Genomic DNA, 22043 nt, shown 5'->3' with positions numbered 1-22043 from the left:
GCCAGTCTTGTCTCTTCACACCTCTCATGTTGAGTCTCCATCTGCAGAATCTGGATAATAATGTGGAATAAATTCACAGGGTTAATATTTAGATAGTAGAGGTTTGAGGGCTTCAAAAGCTTTTTCTGGTGTGTTTTTATTATCACTTTGTTTTCTTTAATTTCAATAACGTGCTTAGAATATCTCTTTATGGATTTGTTTGTGAGGCTCCATCTGTCCACTTCCTTGTGGGAACCCTGAATGGGGAACAGCATGCTCTCTACTTTTCACTGGGAACATTAGCTGATTCTCAGTTTGCTTTGGCTCAAAAAGAAAGAACATCTTTTAAAAAGACAGGTAGAGAAAGTAACGTGGCCATCTACAAGTAGCTGTTCCCCCTAGCTGAGCATCATTTGACCTGTGCAGTCCATTTAGAACTCGATACCCCTCCCTGCAAACTAGAAAGAGATGTTATGGTGGTGGTTGTATGTCTTGAAATAGCGGAGGTAGCTACTGATGTGAGAGGATTGTTCTGGCAAAAGAGGAAGGAGGCAGAAATGATGCTTCCCTTTAATTTTAGGCACGTGGTCTTCGATTACTGCAAATGACCGCAAAACAGTCCCCAGTAGTATTGTGTGGGTCAATCATTATCTCATTAAGCAGTGTAGATCTAGTGTAAATCTTATTAATATGCAATAATTTATATTTATTTTTAGGGATTGGATGATGAAAAAGAGACCTCTGAAAATGAGACAGATCCAGAAGACTCCAGAGAAATCCAGAATGATCTCTGGCATAAGAAGGCCATCAGTGAGGGTCCCTCTTCACCACAGTCCCTTTGCCACCTTATGCCCCCTACTCAGGGTCATGAAAGATCAGGCTGTGAAACCCCTGTCAGTGTTGACTCCATCCCACTCGAGTGGGATCACACAGGTGATGTGGGAGGTTCTTCCTCTCATGAAGACGAAGAAGAAGCAACGTACTACAGTGCTCTGTCAGGTGAGAACCAATTGCCAGCTGTTTGTTTTGACATGGACAACTGCAGGATGTCCCTGTATGGGAAGGGAGGGGGACTGAGGTCTTGCTCCCACGTTGTTGGTTGGTTTTCAAGTGCTATTAATAGATGTGAGCAGACTCGTCTCTTAGATGTCTTGATGAAGGGAGTGGTATTGTCTAAACCAAGCTTATATTTTCAGAAACATAAGGTTTACTTTCTAAGAATGTTTGATGAAAATAATAACAACAACTTATTTTGTTCTTTGTCTTTGCTGTCCCTCATTGTTTCAATTGTTTTTAATAGTTGGAAAATATTGAATAGTGAGGAAAATGACATTATTCTTTTTTCAGATGTAGAAATCACTGAAAATCCTGAGGCATATCTTAAAATGACCACAAAAACTTTGAAAGCATCTTCTGGTAGGCACCTGCTAATGCATGTGTCTGAACATGGCAATCTCCCTGTGCTGCACGCTATATTCCTCAACCTCTCTCATATGTAATGTCTGACTTCCTGCCTTGTGTGGACACCATGTCTCATCCTGTCATGGTGTTCTGACGCTGCAGTATTCACATGTACATTACAAAGCAGTCAAGAACATACCATTTAGAATTTGCCTGGTAAAGGCCAAGGTGGTTAATGTGCATTTCATTGTATTGATCCAAAGTCTTTTGGTACTTTCTTGGTGGTTTGCTCTGGGTAGTATCACTTTTTTGGTTGTTTCTAATTTTGATTGCATAATTACTGGAGGAAACAGTTCCAAGTCTGCAAGTATTTTTTTGTGTTTTGTGCATGACAGAACCATGTGTGTCCTGTCTGTTAAATCCAGAACAAACGTTCTCCAAATCAGGACATGTCTATACTTGTCCTTACTGGAATCCGATGCAGATGTGTGGTAGTATTGTTGAGATGCAAACTTTCCAAAACCACAGTGCAGCCTTTTTGTTTTATTTTTTGAATACTCGTACCTGTATTCAAGCATTTTCCAGAAGAAAACAGAATGTCCCATAACTGCATGGCTCTCATCTCATTACCTTTGAAACACTGTTGATGTTTTGCAAATGTGCATGCTTTGCAAGGAAAGCTGCAAAACTGTCATTTTTATGCCATAACTTGATGCCATTTTATTCAGAGCGCTTTCTAACTTAATACAAAGCAATGGCTTCCTTGTGAAGATGGGATTTTGCACTCATGGTATATGGTTTTGGTTTTATTTGTTTCAGGAAAGTCTGTTTCAGAAACTCATCCTTGGCATTCTCCAGATAGTCCGGTCTCCAGCAAACACCGATACAACCAGGCAGAGATGGTTGGAAATGTGTTGTCGGGTCCAGAGACAAGTACTCCCTTTAAGCCAGACTATGTGAGTTGGAGGTTCTGTGGGCACTGAACCTGTACTGCACAATCTGTTTGTTGTTCCTGTGTAACTCCATCCTCTTCCCTCTCCAGCATCAAGGAAAAGATGAGTCACGGGGGTGTCACGGATGTAGTGAGAGGGAAGCAAAAAATATAGTTTATTGGTGTAAATCAGTGAGTTAACAAAGTTCCATGGTAAATGCGACAGTAGTTTATAGAATTGGATGGCAAGGTACACTTGGTTATTTAGTGCATAGAGGATGGGGTCAGACAAAACTGTCGGGGGGACCCTCCCATTGAGTCACGAGGTTCAGAAAAGATCCCCTTGCTTTCTAAACTCCTTCCTCAGAGAGGAGTCTAGGTGCGACTGGATCCGATCCTAGTCCCAGACTTGGTCAACGGTTTATGTCCAAAGGATTATATATGTGCAATCAATCCTTTATATCCCTTAGCTAAGGTTTCAGAGTTTATCATGCTGTTAGCCACTTACTGAGAATCTGTTGTGGTAAGGAATCTCTCAAACTCGAGGAGTCCCTGCTCAAGGGGAGATCCTGCCATGCAGGAGAGCTCCAAGGGCTCTTGGGCTGCTCACTGTTGATGGGGGTCAGGTTATTGGGTCGTAGTCGTATTTGCATACCCAGCACTGTGCTTAGGTGGGCACATTCCACAACAGCCCTTGGCTATTTTATTATAATCTGTCTCCCCTACATCCACTGGATGCATCCTTGACAACAAGCTGCATCTATCACGACTGCCACAGGTGGTTATCACTTGAGGGGGTGGTGGCGGAGGTAGGGGCAGGGGGGGAAGGACAGCACCACAGCGGGGAGTGTTGGCTTTATGCAAACTTCAACATTATTTCTGGTGGCTCACGTAACCAGTGAGAGTATCCACTCCCTAAAAAAGCTTCTTTAAAGCAATTTAGACAACCACATTAGGGTCCTGATCAGTCAGTGTCTGGAGGAACTTACTTCCTCTATTGTCATAGGACAAGTCTAGGAGAATTTAACCCCCTGAAGTAGAGGGTGTGAATACCCTCCCTTGATACTTACTGACATACCTCCCTTTCCTAAGCAGACCGGTTAGAAGGGTCCTTTTCTAGCATGCAACCCACCATTTAATGTGCTTCTGGGCACTAAAAAATGTGACAATGGCTATTGTCAGCTTTGGTGGCTGGTTGCCAGCCATGGCTTCACCAGCAGCTGCCAAGCTCAGTGGATCTGGACCAGTTGTCAGCACTCTTCCAGGCACAAGATGGTACTGGTGTCTGTCTGCTTTTGTCATCATTAATCCAATCTTAGAGCCTTAGAGTCAATATTGCCAAGACCCAGAATTCAACAAAGAGCATCAGCAAAGGTACATTTTCTGGTACATGTAGTTGCAAAAGCAGTTAATTTGCCATGTCCAGTCCTGTAATAATTAGCGTCACTATGGTGTGTGTTTGTTTACTGAGAAGGGACAGAGAGCCAGTTAGCAAAGATGCAGAAGCCCAGTGCTAAATCTGACATGCAAGAGCTCAGCAGCAGCCCAGCCACCCCAGAGTAACACAAATTAAGCTTGACCTTTGACGGCTTGTTAACCTGCAGGGCTCACCCGCCAAAATATCATTCCAGGTGAAGCAGCTCAGCTCTGCGAGCAGCAGCAGCAGCAACAAGGAGAAAATGATGCCTGCTAACATGAGTGATGAAGATCCCCAAGATGACCAAGAGCTTGTGAATATCGCAGCTGCAGAGAAGCAGTCAGGTACAGAGCATTAGGAGTGGCTTTGGTGCTGAGGTGTTCGTCCTGTCACTCTGGGAGAGACAAAGCAGAGATGGCACAAAGGCAGCACATTTGCCTTGGGATCAAGATAGAAGTAAACCACCAGCCTCTTAAATTAACGTATTTTGCTAAGATTCACTGAGCTGCCTTCTCACCTGTTCTAAGCTTTTACATTAACTGCCAGAATTGAGATTTTTATCACTCTTAATATACTTCTGTTTCTTTGCTGGTTGGAATGAATGGGAACAATTTTACTTTTGTGTGATAATGAATACTTCAGAGATTTTTAATCAGATTTCAAACCAGTGTGCCTCTGTCTAAAATAAGATTGCTATAGTTCGTTTTCTCAGTTACTGGTACTCCATATAACAAGATGCTACAGCTTCCATTTACAGAAATGTTTTTTCAAAGCTGGTAATGTATTCTGTTCTTCACTGTCTTCACTGTGGTCCTTTCTTCCAAATAGGCCAACAAGCTGGTTCTCTTAACCTTTTAGGACCTTCCTGGTTTCAGGTGCTTGAGACTGCAGTAAGAGCACATCTGTACTGCAGTCACAAAAGCAAATCAAGTGATAAAAAGAAGGCTGCAGCTACATGCACCAACTTAGTTTACATCTCTGGTCTCACAGATGGACCAGGGTGGAGTCCCGTAGATGGGACGAATAGGGAAACCTCTGAGAAGGGCTTAGGTGTGCTTCAAAAAATAGTGTCATTGATAGCACAGGTGGCATCTCCACTGAACTGATGAAACATAAACCCAAGTCCCAACTGCTGGATTATATTTTGTCCCGTGATGAATTTTGGTGCCTACCAAATCACAACTGGGATCATTGAATTTTGTCTCCTTTTTTGGAGATACACAGAGCAGATTTTCTCTATTCTTCCAGGTAAACTAAAATATCTTCAGTTAACGTGATTAAATCCTGTGTAGCATTACTATGTGGATAACTTGACCAGTAATACAAGACTTACAGACTGCAGAAGCTCAAGACAAAATGTGTCTGGATAACAGTAGTACATGGTAGCAGTTGTTTGGCCTTGAGTAAGCTGGAGAATAATTTACTCGTAAAACTCCTCACATCTGTTTTACGCACTCTTCACCTTAGTGAAGAATTAAACGTTTGTTGTTCTAACATTTGCAGGCATTATTGATAGGTGGGAGCTCATCCAAGCTCAAGACCTCAGAAATAAACTTAGGATGAAACAGAAATTGCAGCAGTGGCAGCAGCTGAACTCAGATCTCAGCGATGTGTCTGCTTGGCTTGATAAAACTGAGGAAGAGCTGGAAGAGCTGCAAAAAGCGAAACCTCCAACCACCATGCAGGCCTTGGAACAAAGGGTCAAGAAACTGAAAGTAAGTTATGGCACACTGAGAAACGGGATTTCAAGACGCTCATGCTCTTTATCATTGTCTTTGTGCTCCTAGGATCTGTCGGCAGCATGAATGCTAATAACAATGTGCATATGCCACAGAGGAGCTAAGCTGTTTTCAGTGGAGAGGACTAAAGAGGGTAGTTAAGCAAGGTGCTTCTGTCTTCACATGCAGAGATTTGCAGGCAATATGCCTGGGTACAGCCAGCAGCCAGGCTGAAATAAAAACCTCCCCCTTTCTGTTTTCTTGTAGACACTTTATTCTCGCTCAAACAAAACATTCAGCCCCAAAATTCTCTTTTTAGGCCTTGTGTTTTATGAAACAAACATAGAAAAAAGCTAAATAATGAAGACTTAGACTCCCCAAATGTCTAGAGTCAGGCTTTGTCTTGGGGGGTTGGGTGTTCTGAGCAGTGATACCAGCATTTTGTCCTTGTTCTATGCCATTCCTCTCTATACAAACCAGAAACAGACTGAAAATTAGCTGGGTTTGCAGCTACAGGCTGCAAAAGGCTATGTTGATTTTTTTTTTTTGTTTTAATTAAATTAAAGGGAGGCAGAGATTGAGAAAGAACTGCTCTAAAGCTGTGGTTTTTAGCAATATGGTGTTTGCAAAAAAAATCTGAGCTCTAAACAGCATTTTTGTCCTATAGTTGAAAGATACATCATTTCAAAACCATGCAGTTGTGTTTTTTCACTTAGCAAATGCAGATTTCTCGTAGAATAGAATGTATTAGTTAAAAATTATTAAAAAAATAAATTCAGTTTCTGCTGATCTTCAGCCAAGTAATTGAACAGTTAGAGAGACAATAACATGAACAGTTTTCAGCATGTGTGGTCGTGTTATGCTGCCTGCTATGATTCTCGGCTTCCATAAATTAAGTAGGACTAAGCTGACTTAGTCTGCAAGTTGAACCGGCAGGTTACCAGTGTACGTGTACGTGCTAGGTCCTTAAGACTTAGGTAACAAAATGCCTCGGGTTGAAGTCTTGAGAGAGCAAGTGTTCCTAACACTTGGGGGAGTGCAAATTCCCTGTGTGCTGACCCCTCTGCCAGCATCCTGGGGCTACTGGTCAGTATGGCCTCACGCTCGGGATGATGCTCACAAACAAGGCACTGCAGGACAGAGGAAGGATTTCTTAGGTGTCTTGACAGTATCCGTAAGCCTACATGTCCTTTAGTAGTCGTTAGGCCAGGGAGAATGACTGCGCTCCAGTGTGTGACTCCAGTAAGAATGGCTCTGATTCCATCAGTCGACCTGGCTTAGGCAGCAAGTGCTAGGAAAAATTTGGTGATGCCTTGCAAGTGGAGGGAGGTGCTTCCCTTCAGGCTGGAGTTGGGTGTCTGACACCTTCAAGGAGCAGAGCTTCACTTCTCCTTCTCTCTTCTGCATTTTCTTAAGAGGAGTCCAGGTGGCTGTAAATCCCCCTTTCAGACAGCTTGGCTTTCTGTAGGTGTCTAAAAGAGCCAGCATGCTCTAAGACCTGAATTTCAAGAGATGTCAGGACATCTCAATTGCCCTGGATAAGGATAAAGCCAGTCTGGCTGCAGACTGGCTTACTAGTGCTTAGAAGTCTGTGATGGACCGCTCATATTGTCTGATATTGAAAGAAACTTTGTTGCTTGAAGGAGGGAGACAGGGTTCTTTGTTGGGCAAAATGTAATTTAGACTAGCAGTTTTCAACAAGTGGGACACAGATCTTGAGAATATATAGATTGACACTCAGTTACAAAGGCTGGTAAGAACAGCAATCTGAGCTGTGTGGATTGCAGGACTCATCCTGCAGCTCTTACTTTTCTACTGCAAGAGCCTACAACTCAAAAAAGACTGAGTACCCTTGATTCAAACTGCAAACTTCTTGAGGGTATGAAGTATTGTTTGGCGTTTGTTTTTTTTTAAAAAAAAAGAACTCAAAAATACAGACTCTACCTTAACATAAAAGTGGTCAGGCGATACAGCCATGACTTCGCAAATTCCGTATCATTTTCCCCTGCAATTTTAAGGGAAAGGAGGAAAGCAGGCAGGGCTGCCGTTTGGGGGGACCTTGACAAGTCAGAGAAGTGGTCTGACAGAAACTCTGACTAGAGAGAAGAAGAAGAATTTTTCACAGTGGGGTGGCCTGGTGTGGGACCAGGAGCCCAGAGGAGATGGGGAATTTCCATCCTGCAAGATACTCCAAATTTGACTGGATGTGGTCCTTAGCAGCGGGCTCTGAGTAGGAAGTTGGCCCTACTTAGAGCAGGAGGATGGAGTATGGACCTCCAGATGTCCCCTTCAGCATTGTTTTAGGATTCTGAGACAACAAAACCTTTATACATTGAGAGGAAATACCATGTGATAACCTAAGGGAATATTTGTCCAAATGTCAGAGAAAGAGACAGCTCTGAGGGAAGAAAGGGCAGATGTGGATTAAGCCATAATGCCTGTGACTTAGGGAGAAGCACAGGCCCAGCCAGATTTGTTGTCTTCAAAGTGAAGATTTTTGCTTTAAAAAAAATAAAATAACATTAAAAAGGCCACCTACCTTAATATGTTCCTTAGCAGTATCTGAAAAGCCACCAGATTCGAACAGCTTTCCCCAATACCTGTGATTCTTTTGAGGGTGTAGTTTTATTATAAATAAACAACATGTTTTTCATCATTCACAGAAGCTCCTAATCTGTTTTTTTCTACCAGGACATGCTTAAAGCATTTGATAACTACAAGGCGGTGGTGCTTTCTGTTAACCTGAGCAGCAAAGAATTCCAGAAAGCAGATAGCACAGAGTTCAAAGAGCTTCAGAACAAGCTTCGGAAGGTGAACTTGCATTGGGAGAAAGCAACTCATGCATTGGACAACTGGAGGAAAGGTTTACAGCAAGCCCTACTGCATTGCCAGGTGCATATCACATACCAGCTTATAAGGGAAAACTCCTCTTTAGGGTGCTACTGTGGGGTACATAAGGGGAGAGAGCAGAGGAATGATTCCTGCACATTAGTGGAATGGTTGCTCAGAATCTGAGATGCTTAATTTTCTTACACACTTGAGACTGTTGGGTTTAAAGGGTTTGGTAAAAATTCTCTTTGAACTGGATAATATCCCTCTGTTACATAGGTGGAATAGTTTAAGTAGGTTGCTGTAGCCTTACCAATCGTAAATTTGTTGTCAGGTCTGTCTAATCTGGGCTGGTCATTTTGTTTGTAGGCAAAGCCAGGTGAAAGCACTGCAAAAGTGGTTTTTTTCTTATGTGCAAATCTTTTGTTTCACTAGGACTACCATGATCAGAGCCAAAAACTAATCCTGTGGTTAGCAAGTGCTGATACCCGAAGGAATGAAGCACAAATCACAGACCCAAACGCTGACCTCAATACAATACTGGAATGCCAAAAGGAGCTAATGGTAAGCGTAGTCTTAACTACAGCACCTCAGCTCTTCCAGTGGATCAGCAGCTCTCACCACAAATGAAGAGCAATATGCTTATTTCTCAAGATGTCTGCAGCCTGTCCTTGAACCTACTGTGCTCAAGCACGTGGCAGGTTTCTGAAATGGACTGTTTTCTGAGATGGACTCATATTGCCTATATGAAGCATTTTTTCCATAACTGCACATCATAATTAAGTTCCTTATGAACAGTCTTTACACTGGAGTAAGACTTCCAATTTCCAAGATTTAATGTCTTTTCCATATGGATTAATTGCTGCTAGAACTGTTTCTAAATGTTAGTTCAAGCAGGTACAACCAGTCTCTTCAAGAGAACTTAATTTCCTGTGTAGCTGTAATAGCCATTCCTACGTATTGTGGATTCTCAGGCAGGTTGAGTTGTTCTTTAAAGCCTTCCAGGGTTCTTCCTTTTATGAGAGCATCCTTAAAGTTGAGAGTAACAGTCTGTTGCACTGTTTTTTGTTTGTTTCTTCTAAGCAACTGGAGAAAGAGCTGCTGGAACAACAGCTTAAAGTAAACTCACTTCAAGAACTCACTGCTTACCTGCTGCTCAAATCAGATGGTGATTACATTGAAGCTGATGAGAAGGTCCATGTAATTGGAAAGAAACTGAAACAGCTTATTGAACAAGTTTCACAGGACTTAAAAGGAATACAAGGAAATCTGGTGAGTCAGAGTTTAAATACTTGTTCATGGATCTTTCTTACTGCAAAGTAATCACATATTGAGTAAAGGTATTTATAAAAGACTGACTTAAAACTTCAGTGCTTCCACCTTCTAAGCTGAAAAAAAACCAATTAAGTCTGCCTGTAGGAAAAAATTAAGCACCATGAGGCTAGTACAGTATTGAAACGGATTGCCCAGAGAAATCGTGCAGTCTCCATCCTTGAGGCTGAAGAGCAGACAGGATAAAGTCATCAGTAAGGTTTTTGGTTGGCTCTTACAGCTGACCTTGCTTTGAGCAGGAGGTTGGACTAGACGAACTTCCTGAGGTTCTTTCCAACCTGAATTAGCCTATGATCCATATGAAGTATCAGTCTAAGTGTGTGTAATGAACATGTAGGAGCTTGAGTTCATAGCAATACATTGCTTATCCTGAGAGCTGTCAGATAGATATATGTTCAAGTTAATACCCGTATGCACCTGTTCCATCACAATTCCTTTGGGTTGTGCATAGAAAAACATTTCTTTATGCTGAAGAACTGGAGCATCTGTTTACCGCTGATTATGCACATCTAAAGAGGCAATGGGCGGTGCATCTAGAGAAGCAATGGAAGATGGCTCTTTGCACTTCATGTATTGTGAGTTTTGAATGTGCATTTTAAAGAGGAAGGTGTGGTTACCTTTTAGGATACCAGAGCATGCCTGCTAGTTCCAGATGACTTGGACTCAGGAGACTATAATCCAGTCACACCGAAATCCAGCCCTGCTGTGAAGAAGGCAAGTACATTTTTTTCTAATATTTTGCTATCAGCATATAGCACATGTTGACATATTTAGCCTGAAAATTCCTCAGATGTTATCGTTTTACCTTTTAGATGCATATACCTTATTGCAGAATTTACAGCAGGACTTCAAAGTCTACAACTGTCTTCTCTGAGAAAGAGAAATTCCTTGTCGTTTCTGAAACCTGGATACTAAAAGCTGTTTCTCTCAACAGATCACCGTAAGGAGAACTGAAGATGGCAGAAGCAGCAGCAGCACAAGGTATTACTTTATATTAGCCTGACCTCTTGAAGGACAGTGAACATGTCAGAGGCAAGCTGAGTGCCAAGCGGAAACCTGGGCCGCTGTTCCTCATAGGTTGACATGCAGGTGGAGGTGATTTCTGCCTACCTGTAGTGTCTTCTCTACCTATCAGCTCTGGGCTGCACTTTGGGGAACTGTTTTCCTTTAGCGCTCCTGCTCTTAGGCCTCTGCACCAATGTGAAACCTTGGCTTGTCTTCACTCGTGAGAAAATATTTTTTGTGCCAAATGGGGTAATTTTTTCACTTAAAATCTTCCTTTAATTCCACCAGCATACCTGGACAAAGAAACTTGCAGCTTAGTGCCACTTCTTACAAATAGACCTTGAAAGACAAAGGGAGAACTTCACCCCCCAGTCCATTAGGGTCTGTTCAAAGGACAGATCTCAGTAATGCCACGGCAAAGAAGAGCCTGATCAGTCTGGATGGTGGCTTTCCATTATACTTCAACATGTATTAGAGTGGTTCATTCGTCTGCTGGGAAAACTTAAGTTTGCATCTGGAAACAGAGTAAAAACCCACTGACCTAAGCTATTACAAAGAAATGTTTCTTCTTTGGTAGTAAGGACAGTAAACCCAAGCCAGCAGCTGCCTTCCCACTGAGCAGTCTTGCACGCTTTCCAGTTACAGTTAAAGTGTTTCACGTGCAGTGCATTTTCCTGTAGATACACAGCCCTGCATCTTGGAAGGGTAGTGGGAACCCTAGAGAGGGAGTTAAAAACAACTTGTTTAATTCAAGGTCGAAAGTGACTTTTAAAAAAATTATTTTTTTTTTTTCTTTTCCTCCTTTTCAGAGGTGAAAGCCATCCACAACCTATTCAAGCAATTCCTCGGTCTCCCTCCTTCTTTTACCGTGTATTACGAGCAGCTTTACCTCTTCAGTTGTTCTTTCTACTGCTTTTACTTCTGGCTTGCATGATTCCATCTTCTGAAGAAGACTACAGCTGCACCCAGGCAAACAACTTCGCCCGTTCTTTCTATCCCATGCTGCGATACACCAACGGGCCTCCACCAACTTAGGAAGGAGCCCATGAATATTCAGTTATACCAAAACACACTCTCTGTGGTGCTTTTTTCGTGCTGCTATCATCAATCAAGCAGTGACATTGCATAACTAAATACAGAAACTTTTGTGTTGTGTTAGTTCCCCAAATCAGCCACTACAGCAGTTAATGCTGCGGTTAAACAATGCCTCACGTTTATAGCCTCCTTTCCCTGCTGCAGGGAACATGTTAAATTTCACATCTCAAAATGTATATCTTGACAAAAATTTCAGCATTTTTGTATGGATAACAAACTTTTTTCTATAGATTTTTAAATTGTAAGCAACACACTTTATACTTTGATGCAATAGATACACTATTTTATAGGTGCAGTTCTCTTAAGCTTGCAAGGTGATTGAGTACTGAGTTATTAGATGCAGAAACTACATCACAGTTATCTTAAACACAGTGGTCTGTCTCCGGTTAGCACGACAAACAAGCAGTTGAAGAGGCGCTTTGCCTAAAACGATTACTGCACACACTTCACACTACTTGTGTCTCTTGGTACTGTGGTCACTTGGTGGAAACAAAGAAAAGCTATATCTTTTTGAATCTTTGTTATTGTATTTTATTCATCTGACGTGTTCAAGGGTGCACATTTGTTTTGTTTTACATACAGTGTTCTAGTGGTTAGGACTGCTGTGTTGTCTTTTTATACCACCTTTGAAATAAGAAATCGTTGCATTGCATGGAAATGGTTTATAATGCACATATTTTCTAGATGAACAGGATTATGTAGACTATCCCTGATGTATACAAATAACGTGAAGACTTTTTTAATGAAAGAAAGATTTTTTTTTCAGTTTTTAACCTGCTGAATAGTGTACAGTATCTTGGGAGAGACGTGCATTTTTATAAGCTTCATCGTTAAAGTGAAACCGGCAGTTGGGCAGTGGCTAGAGAAACACCGTGTACAGTCAGCGTTGCCTTTGCTTCTCGGTTGTACAGTTCGAGTACTGTCATTAAAACTTTGCCAATGTCTGCAGGGCCTATCGCTGTGTCTAGTGGGGGGTTGCCAGCCCTGTGTCCCAGCATCGCTCACCCTTCCCCTCCTGTGGAAGCCAACGCAACAGCAGGGGAAGCAGCATAACCACTCCTGCCTGTCAGAGCAAGCGTTTACCAACTCAGCAGCGGCGCCGGTGTTCGGCAGCACAAATCCTTTCCTTTGCACCTGACTCTGTATTCTTCCTCTGGGAAATCAAAGTTGAAGCAACCGGTGCTTATTACTGCTTCAAAATGCTGAACTATTTCCCCACCCTGGAACTGATTTTTCTAAACTGGGAGTTACGGCAGTGCTGGGGAGGGGGAAGCGCGCACTGAGGAGAGCTCAGCGCAGTAGTGCAGGGTTTGGATGAACAGTTCAGAATTTTTGTGTTTGGTTGCAGTGAAAATCACCCAGGAATTAGCCAATTTCTGTAATCATTACCTACAGAACATAGGATTCGTGATTAGCCTGTGAGGATTCTCCCACCTTTTCTACACCTGTCATCGCTGGCGGTTGCATATTCCCCAGCTTCTGGCAGGGGGATTTATGAAGCAGGTCGCTTTGCATTCTTAAGTTCAGGGAAAGGCAGTCCCCGTAGCAAACCAACAGCTTCATCCCAACCATGGTGGCAAAAAAAGCCTGGTTTATTTCCAGGATGTTAAACTAAACTAACACATTAACTGTGATACAGTTAAGCTTGCAAAGTTAGCAACAAGATTTAGGAAAGTCAAAGCTTACACTTTGGCAGTTTGTCGTAGTGGTACCATACAGTAGTTTCACATCACACTGTGTGCTCAAATACGGGTCAAGATAACCCCAGCTCCATGCTGAAGTGTCTCGACCTCAGTCCCACGCAGCAGAGCCCAGGCTCCAACCTGCAAAAACCACGCGGCTGTGGCTGTGCTGCCAGGGCTGGCAGCTTTCACGCCTGCGAGCCGGCTCGCCGCGCGCTCTGGCTGGGTCTGCGGAGCCAGGCTGGGGCTCCAGCCAGCACCGGCACAGCCACAGCGCTCACAGCCGTGCTGTATGCGGAGATAAACGCTGGGTGCTCTCTGCCCCGCGCCGCACGCGCTCTCCCCTCTTCCTCTGCCATCGTTATTTTGTATTTTGAAAGCAATTACTTTCAGATAGAGCTCATTTAAGTTTCTGTCTCTGTAGAAGTCAGCCAACTCTTAACCATTATTTCATTGCCAGGTTGTCACAAATGCCCATGCAAACCTTTCTGCCAAGCACTAATAGTCAGTTGCTGACATGATATTCAGTTCTTTTGCCGTTAAAGAGCCTATGCAGGGGGAAAAAAAAGCCGAACAATGTTGAAAGGTCTAAAGAAAATTTCATAGCCTGCAATTTCCTTTCATTATGTACAGTTATATCAAATTGTTGAGCTGATGTAATATATAAAATGAGGCGCTTTCATGAAATTATCTCAAAATGTCACCAAAAAAATAGGTCTGGGAAAATAACTTAAATGTTTTTCCCCCCCAAACCTTTTTTAAATAGTTTTACTTCCAGTTGATTATAACCACTGCGCCGTAGGCTGACACCGAAGTCTGCTTCGAACAAACCATTATATATAGACCCACCAATTCGTTAGTGTCATCCTCTCGCTCAGGACCAGGTTGTTCGTGTTCAGTGAAGGAAAAAAAGAGATTTTTAAAAAAAAAAAAAGAGGGCAAAAGCAATAGCGAGAGCAAGCACGCATGCATGTGCAGTGTGTGTTGGACTGAAACCAGGCTAAAACTAGTGTTGCGTTGAAGTCTCATTTCTTTTTCCGGGAGATGAGACCTCAGCCTATTTTCAGCTGTACCTACCCCCCCACCTGAAACAGTCAACAGCAACACTGCTGTCAGGGGAAGGAGAGGACTGTTTGTTTATTAAAACTTGTCGTCGTCCCCTCCCAGTTAAATTTGCCAGTCCCTGAAACACTTGGGCACAACCTGCATCTTCTGTAGTCACTTGGTGCTGGGAAACATCCTAAGACCGCGAGTACCTGACAAAGTAAATCAGCCTACAGCTTGTGGCGTGACAGCAGAGGTAAGGACACTGTGACTGTAAGTAAGGTCTTACAGACAGCGCGCTCACACGCGTTTTATGCTCAGGAAGCCAGGCTGAGCTCAGCTACAGGGAAGAAATGACCGAAAAGCCGTATATTTAGGTTTTGTGATACCTTATTCAGCCACAACAACCTACACCTGAATGAAACACATCGCTAGCCAAACAGCCTGAGAACTAAAGAGCAGCTGAGCAAAAGGTAAGGGTTGTGGGGTTTGGGTTTGTTTTTTTTTCCCCCCCCCTCACATTCATATAACACACATAAAGTACTGTAAAGGCACCTTCAGTCCTAAACCCATTTCCATTACAAACTTGCAGTGAGGGTGAAACGTTGAAACTAAAACCACACATAAAGTAGGACTTGGAACAGAAAATTTGGGGGAAAACGGCCATAGGCGACCACTGTTAATGGCTCTGCCAGCGCCTTGGTACCTGGCGTCATGGTGAGTGAAGGCAGTTTTGTCTCTTCAGGCAGTAGCAGCAGCAGTTGGCATTTTTACGGCCTAGCGATCTCGTTTTCTTCATGCACTTAACTTGAAAGCACCGCCACGCAACAGTGAGTGAGGAGTGTGACTCCTGCACGTAAAGATGGAAAGAGTTAAAAAAATCTCCAAATCATAAATAATGTGAAGCCTTAGCTATTTAACTCACTGCACTTCAGTTCAGTAGTAAAACACTGAAAAATGAATGTAAATAATACTCATTTTCCATATTTTAGCAAGCCACTTGCTTTTCATATTCCCGCTTACAACGCCCTCTCTAGTATGAGTTGAGGCACTGGGTCAGCACAACAGACGACCCCATCCTTAGCTGCTTTGTGGAGTCGCAGGACATGAATAATGGTGAACAATTTCTTCTGAGACAAAGGGTGACGATAGCAAAGGCATTTCCGTGACTTCCAGCTCTCTGTGTAGATCACAGGACCCTGCGCCAATGAAAGAAACTGCAGCCTACAGCTGGGCTGAGACTAAAACCAGCTGCCGTGGTGGTGACTGTCCCCAGCTGCACTCGCTTACAGCAGCTGGGATCGGGATTATGGAGCTACTCTGCCATCCAGGGAACTGGATAGAATAACACTGAGAGAGAGATATACTGAATATATATATATACACACACACACGATAGTATCCAGCACTCTAAAACAGTAATTCCTGTGACAGGCCCTTAGACTGCGCTCACGTTAAGGCACCTCAGGCAAAGCCATGCAAATCCATACTTTTTTTTTTTAGCTTGAGCCCTGAAGGCGTCTCCCATGGGCAGGGCCCTTGCTGGGGAAGGGGGAGCGTGCCATCTGTCTTTGCCATGCGCTCGCTGTGCTCAGGCTGAAATAGGCCCCATAACCACGACAGCATTTTTAATACATGTGGGTTAAAGCACAACTAGGGAAGAGCAGCTATTTCATCACTGCACAACTGTTGCCTATCATTCAGACAAAGGAACAACCTTGGATGCACAAAGGCATCTGGGCCACCTTTTAAAAAAAAAAAAACCATTTGAGTCCAGCTCAATGGGGAAAGCTCAGCTTGCTTTCTGTATCGTTAGGCTCCAAAGCCATTGGACCACCCAGCCGATTGTGCCTTTCGAGACCCCCATCACGGCCATGGCCATTAGCGATACTCGGCACGCTCAGGCTGAGCTTCCACATTTATACAATTTATACATACGTATCTGGAATCTTCTGCAAGCAATTCTAAATTACATTCACAGGCCCTGGTCCTGATGGGGAACTGCAACCACCCAGACACCTGCTGGGAAAGCGGGACAGTAAACTGCAAGCAGCCCGATACAGGTGCTGGAGAGCCCGACCTGTGGCTCACCAGTGCAGAACTTATAGGAGAGGTCAAGATTGGCAGTAGCCTGGGCTGCAGCGATCATGCCCTGGCAGAATTCACAATCTTGAGGGGTACAAAATGGGTGAAAAGTGGAGTCAGGACCCTAAACCTCAGAAAGGCAAAATTCCAGCTGTTTAGGGTGCCAGTGTGTGGGATTTCTGCTCTCAGAGCCAAGGGGACGAATGAGAGCTGGGAGATATTTAAAGATATTTTTCTTAGGGTGCAAGAGCTCTTAATCCCAATGTGCAAGAAGCCAGGCAGGGGAAGCAGGAGGCCAGCTAGGCTGAGTCAAGGAAGTCAAGACCTCTTAGCCAAACTGATACACAAAATACATCGGCAGTGGAGGCAGGAATATACATCCTGGGGAGATTATAGGGTATGGCCTGAGTGCAGGGAGGGGATCAGGAAAGCCAAGGCACAGCTGGAGCTGACCCTGGCTAGGGAATGTGAAAAATAACAAGAAGCGTTTCTTCAGGTACACAGGACAACAAAAGAAGGTGAAAGAAACTGTACCCTCTGATGAGCAAGACGGGAGACCTGGCTACAACCAACATGGAGAAGGCAGAGGTACTCAACAACTGGTTTGTGTTGGTCTTCACTGGCAAGTGCTCTAGCTGCGCTGCCAATTCACAGAATCCAAAGGCAGGCACTGGAAGCATGAAGAACCACCCTCTGTAGGAGAAGATCTGGTTTGAGACTATCTAAAGAACCCGATAGTGCAAAAGTCCATGGGACCTGATGAGGTGCATACACGGGTCAGATGAAGTTGCTAAACCGCTATCCATCATATTTGAAAAGGCCTGGCAGTCCGATGAAGTTCCCACTGATTGGAAAAGGGGAAACATAACTCCCATTTTATAAAAAGGGGAAAAAAGGAAGACACAGAGAACTACAGGCCAGTCAGTCTCACCTCTGGGCCTGGCAAGGTCATGGAGCAGATCCTACTGGAAACTATGCTAAGATACATGGAAAACAGAGAGGTGATTGGTGACAGCCAAGATGGCTTCACTAAAGGTGAATTGTGCCTGACAAATTTGGTGGCCTTCTACAGTGGGGTTGCAGCATTGGTGGATAAGGGAAGAGCAACTGATGTCATCTACCTGGATTTGTGCAAGGCATTTGACACTGTCCCACGCAACATAGGTGGACCACTCAATGGATAAGGAATTGGATGGATGGTCGCACTCAAAGAGATGCAGTCAACGGCTCGATGTCCAAACGGAGACCAGTGGTGTCCCTTGGGGGTCAGGACCAGTATTATTTAACATGTTTGTCAGGGGCATGGAGAGTGGGATTGAGTGCACCCTCAACAAGTTTGCAGATGACATGAAGCTGAGTGGTGCTGTAGATACTCTAGCAGGGAGGGATGCCATCCAGAGCGACCTGGACAGGCTGGAGCGGTGGGCCCATGCGACCCTCGTGAAGTTCAACAAGGCCAAGTGCAAGGTCCTGCACCTGGCTTGGGGCAACCCCAAACATGGATACAGGCTGGGCAATGAGTGGATAGAGAGCAGCCCTGTGGAGAAGGACTTGGGAATACTGGTGGATGAAAAACTGTATATGGGCCAGCAATGTGCACTTGCAGCCCAGAAAGCCAACCATATCCTGGGCTGCATCAAAAGCAACGTGGCCAGCGGGTCGAGGGAGGTGATTCTGCCCCCTATTCTGCTCTCATGAGACCCCACCTGGAGTACTGCATCCAGCTCTGGGGCCCTCAGCATAAGAAGGACATGTCCCTGTTGGAGCAAGGCTGGAGCCCCTCTCCTATGAAGACAGGTTGAGAGAGTTGGGGTTGTCAGCCTGGAGGAGAGAAGGCTGCGGGGAGACCTTATAGTAGCCTTCCAGTGCCCGAAGGGGGCCCACAAGAAAGCTGGAGAGGGACCTTTTACAAAGGCATGTAGTGATAGGACAAGGGGTAATGTCTTTAAATTGAAAGAGGGTAGATTTAGATTAGAGAGAAGAAATTCTTCCCTGTGAGGGTTGTGAGGCACTGGAACAGGCTGCCCCAAGAAGCTGTGGATGCCCCATCCCTGGAAGCGGTCAACCCAGTCTGGTGGAAGGTTTCCCTGCCCATTGCAGGGGGGTTGGAACCAGATGATCTTTAAGGTCCCTTTCAACCCAAACCTTTCTATCATAGAATCATAAATTCTAAACAAGACAAAAATTCTTACCTTAGAAGAGGCAGATCACCAGTGATAGCTCGAATATGACCAAGAGGCAACTTCCTTGGGGCTTGCTGCATTTTTAGGCTCTGCTAAACCACTCTAATGATGCAAGTACAGCAAATGTCTTCCATACTCCACAGGCCATCAGGAGGAAAAGAAAAAGTTCCAGCGCTCTCTTTTCATCATGGTGATCCCTATATAGATCTACCATTCAGTGGGTAAGGAATTAAAATATTATTATTATGGAAATATGCATATTTAATGAAAAAAAAAATCTTGAAGTGCTACCCGTCTTAGTTTGCTACACATTTTATAGGAGCACCCAGCCTGTCAGGTGCTCTCTCAAGGAAGAATGTTCCAATACAGATTTTCCCCATATGCTCCTCTCTGCCTGGCTACGCGACAGCACTAAAAATGGGTAATCTGCAAGAAGACAGAGGTGAGGCAAAGGTCTCATGTTTCTGGCGACAAAGCTTTTCACCTGCCTGAAATGTTCCAAGAATTACCACATTTCTTCAAAAAAAAAAACAAATTAAGGTTGTTTTACCATTTGATTCTAGTTCCAGACTTGAGGGGAACCTCAGCATGTTTTTAACAGCACACATAAGGAAAAGTTTGGGCTTTTTTCTTTCCTCTTTTTTTTTTTTTTTTTAAATCCATGGCAACGGGCACTCCTGCAATAACCAAGTTTGCTCACCTCTGCGAACATCCCAGAACCGCAGCATAATTTCTTCAAGGAGAAACAGCCACCCCAGCCCGGTCCCGGCTCAGCAGCAGAAGCCGAGGTACAGCAGAGCCATAAACCAGCCCCGCTCTCCTCCCCGCCACCTCATAGCACCTCGGTGCTCAATTAATTCGAGCTGAAATTGGAAAAGCCCCCCCCCCCAGTATCGGAACAGAAACGCAGCGTGGCAGCCCTGCAGGGACGCGGACGTGCCCCGTGCCAGGACGCAGCACCTGAGGGAGTCTGGGATCCAGAGCCACCATAAACCCAACGTGCACCTTCTCCTTATCCAAATACAAACACAGCTGCATTAATCCAGAGAGTCGACAGCTATTGGTTTTTGCCCATTTTAAAACACTAAGTAGTAAGTTTTAATAAAATGATGCTCAACAAGACAGAAAATATCTGTTAAAATCACATCATTTTCCTCGTGGCACTGCGCTAGTAACAGCACATATGAATCACAACACGTGGCACAAACCCGCAGCGCTGCCCTTTTACAAAGTCAATCCAGAGCAAATTTCCATTCAGAAGTCAATTTAACGACTTTTTAGGAGGTTTGTTTCAAGATTGCACATAAATTTAGCACTTCTAAAGCAAACCAACCAACCAAATCACTTAAACAGCTCTTTGAAAGACTGTATTAAACAAAAAGATTCCACAGGATAAGGAAAATCAGAAGAAGAACAGTACAACAGGCATGGAGGCCAGAAGGTGATCAAGCCCAAGAAACACTGAAACCCATCTGTTCCATAGCAAAACTTCCCTCAAAATGAAAGTACCAGTCAACTCCAGACTGTACTCACATTTTTTTCCCTTTTTCTGTAGTAAATATTACACTTATTTAGAAGGGCACTGCTATTTTACACAGTTTCTTAAAAACAATAAAAAGGTTGCTAGTAAAAATTTAGACCAGCAGCAGCATCTGGTATAGTACAAGAGCAAAACAAGACAACAGATTTGTGCAACTCACTGAAAACTCTTTATGCTCCTCCTATAAAAAAATATTGTCCTTGGCTTTGAAAAAACACCAAGACCAAAGGTTTGACTAATATTCAAAGTATGCAAATGGCATACTAATCAGAGTCCCTCATCCAAAACACTTATTGGCTCAAAACAGAGTTTTGGTGTGATCCCAGTTTAATTTCACCATACCTGAAATGCCCAGAACATACATGTATTATATTTAAATGTATCCATTTGAGAGCGATTGCAATTCTAGTTCACATCAAATGTGATATTGGCAGTTGCCAGCACGAGTGATGTCATCCTGCTCTTCACTGAGGTCATCGGCCAGGCTGGTTCCTCTGTTTGGTTTTTTTTTTTTTCTCGGTGCAGCTTAAACGCATGCAGAAATCAGCACAACGGGGGGGGGCTTAAACCCACATCTTCAGTGAAAGTCAAACAAGTCCTCACACTTGCGGAGCAAAGGAAGAACCATCACCCCCCTCTCCCTCCCCTCCCCGCTCTTTGAGGGATCCCGCACAAGGTATGAAAACCGCGGCGTAAGGTGCCATGCGCTTTGAAAACAAGCAAGCGGCAAAGCTGAGGGCAGCAGGCGACAGCAGGTCCCAGCCTGGGCTCCTGCCCACTGCCTCAGCCCCTGCAAGAGGTTTCGGGTGGGCAGGGCGTAATTCCACACATGAGTCAAAAGGGGAGAGGAGATGGTTCATTTCCAGCTGATTTCACAAGCCCTGATTAGCGGATCATATACAAATGCAAACATTTAATATTCACAGAGCAACCTCTTGTACCTAAATATTGTAATAGATTTAACATCATTAATAAATATATAAAACGACATGTTAATCTCACAGACAAAACACATTTCAAAGGTCAGCATAGACTGAAATACCTCGGCAGTTTGGTCATTGTTTAAAGCACTGAAGAATTATACACAGAAAATAACGTGAGTGTTAAGAACAGGCTCACAAAGTACAAACTTAAGCTTGGTTCAACATTTCTGAAGAGGCTCTGAACCGGCCCTAGAAGCTATTATGAACGGCCTTCAAATGAAGGCCCTTGCAGCCATTGCATATTTAAGAATAGAAGAAACTCCTTTACACTGTACATATCTTGGCACTTTATCTGGATCAGCTGCAAAGCAGGTATTCCCCAGGGACCAGCGCACACAGGTAAGCAGATCTGTCCCAAACGATGCTGCTCCACATTTCATACCACCTCAGGCTGAAAGAGGAGATTGTCTAGTCAGCGCTTAAAAGCCTTGGTCTGGGAGAGAGACGCAAGTGCTCGCTCCTAGCCCTGACGCAGACTTCTTCTGCCGTCTTAAACCAGGCCCGTTATCTGTCTGTCTCGGCTCACCTGCCTCTGAGAAGAAGAGGCAGCGATCCCCTGTCTTGCAGCACTGTTCTGAGGCTTAATTTCACAAGGTGATTTTGAAGGGTCTCAGAAAAGGCACTGTAAAAGTGCAGCTATTATAATGTCAGAAACACGGACGGCGGTGTGCGTCCTGCAAGCTTTTCCCGAGATGCCGATGTGCAAATCTAGAAGGGATGAAGACTCGCACTTGGTCACACTTCAGCAGTCCCATCACAGCAGCTTTTTTTTTCTCTCACAGCTTTGAAGAAGCTTCACATTTCTAGGTCTCGACAGAA

General features: G+C 44.0%; 1 protein-coding gene across 1 annotated transcript in view; it reads left to right on the top strand.

Moving 5' to 3' along the window:
- The window catches only part of SYNE2 (spectrin repeat containing nuclear envelope protein 2), a 181869-nt gene extending 170222 nt beyond the window's left edge, over positions 1 to 11647 (top strand). Inside the window, 11 exon segments of the mRNA XM_009644870.2 lie at positions 696 to 978; positions 1327 to 1395; positions 2200 to 2336; positions 3943 to 4072; positions 5232 to 5443; positions 8138 to 8338; positions 8711 to 8839; positions 9359 to 9547; positions 10232 to 10321; positions 10542 to 10588; positions 11422 to 11647. Coding sequence (XP_009643165.2) covers positions 696 to 978; positions 1327 to 1395; positions 2200 to 2336; positions 3943 to 4072; positions 5232 to 5443; positions 8138 to 8338; positions 8711 to 8839; positions 9359 to 9547; positions 10232 to 10321; positions 10542 to 10588; positions 11422 to 11647 — 1713 coding nt within the window.
- The last annotated feature ends 10396 nt before the right edge of the window (positions 11648 to 22043 follow it).

The sequence above is a fragment of the Egretta garzetta genome, unplaced genomic scaffold (assembly GCF_000687185.1).
Source record: "Egretta garzetta isolate BGI_Z169 unplaced genomic scaffold, ASM68718v1 scaffold508, whole genome shotgun sequence".
NCBI lineage: Eukaryota > Metazoa > Chordata > Aves > Pelecaniformes > Ardeidae > Egretta > Egretta garzetta.
Note: the sequence above shows the minus strand (reverse complement) of the source record. Positions and strands in the feature narration are given on the sequence as shown.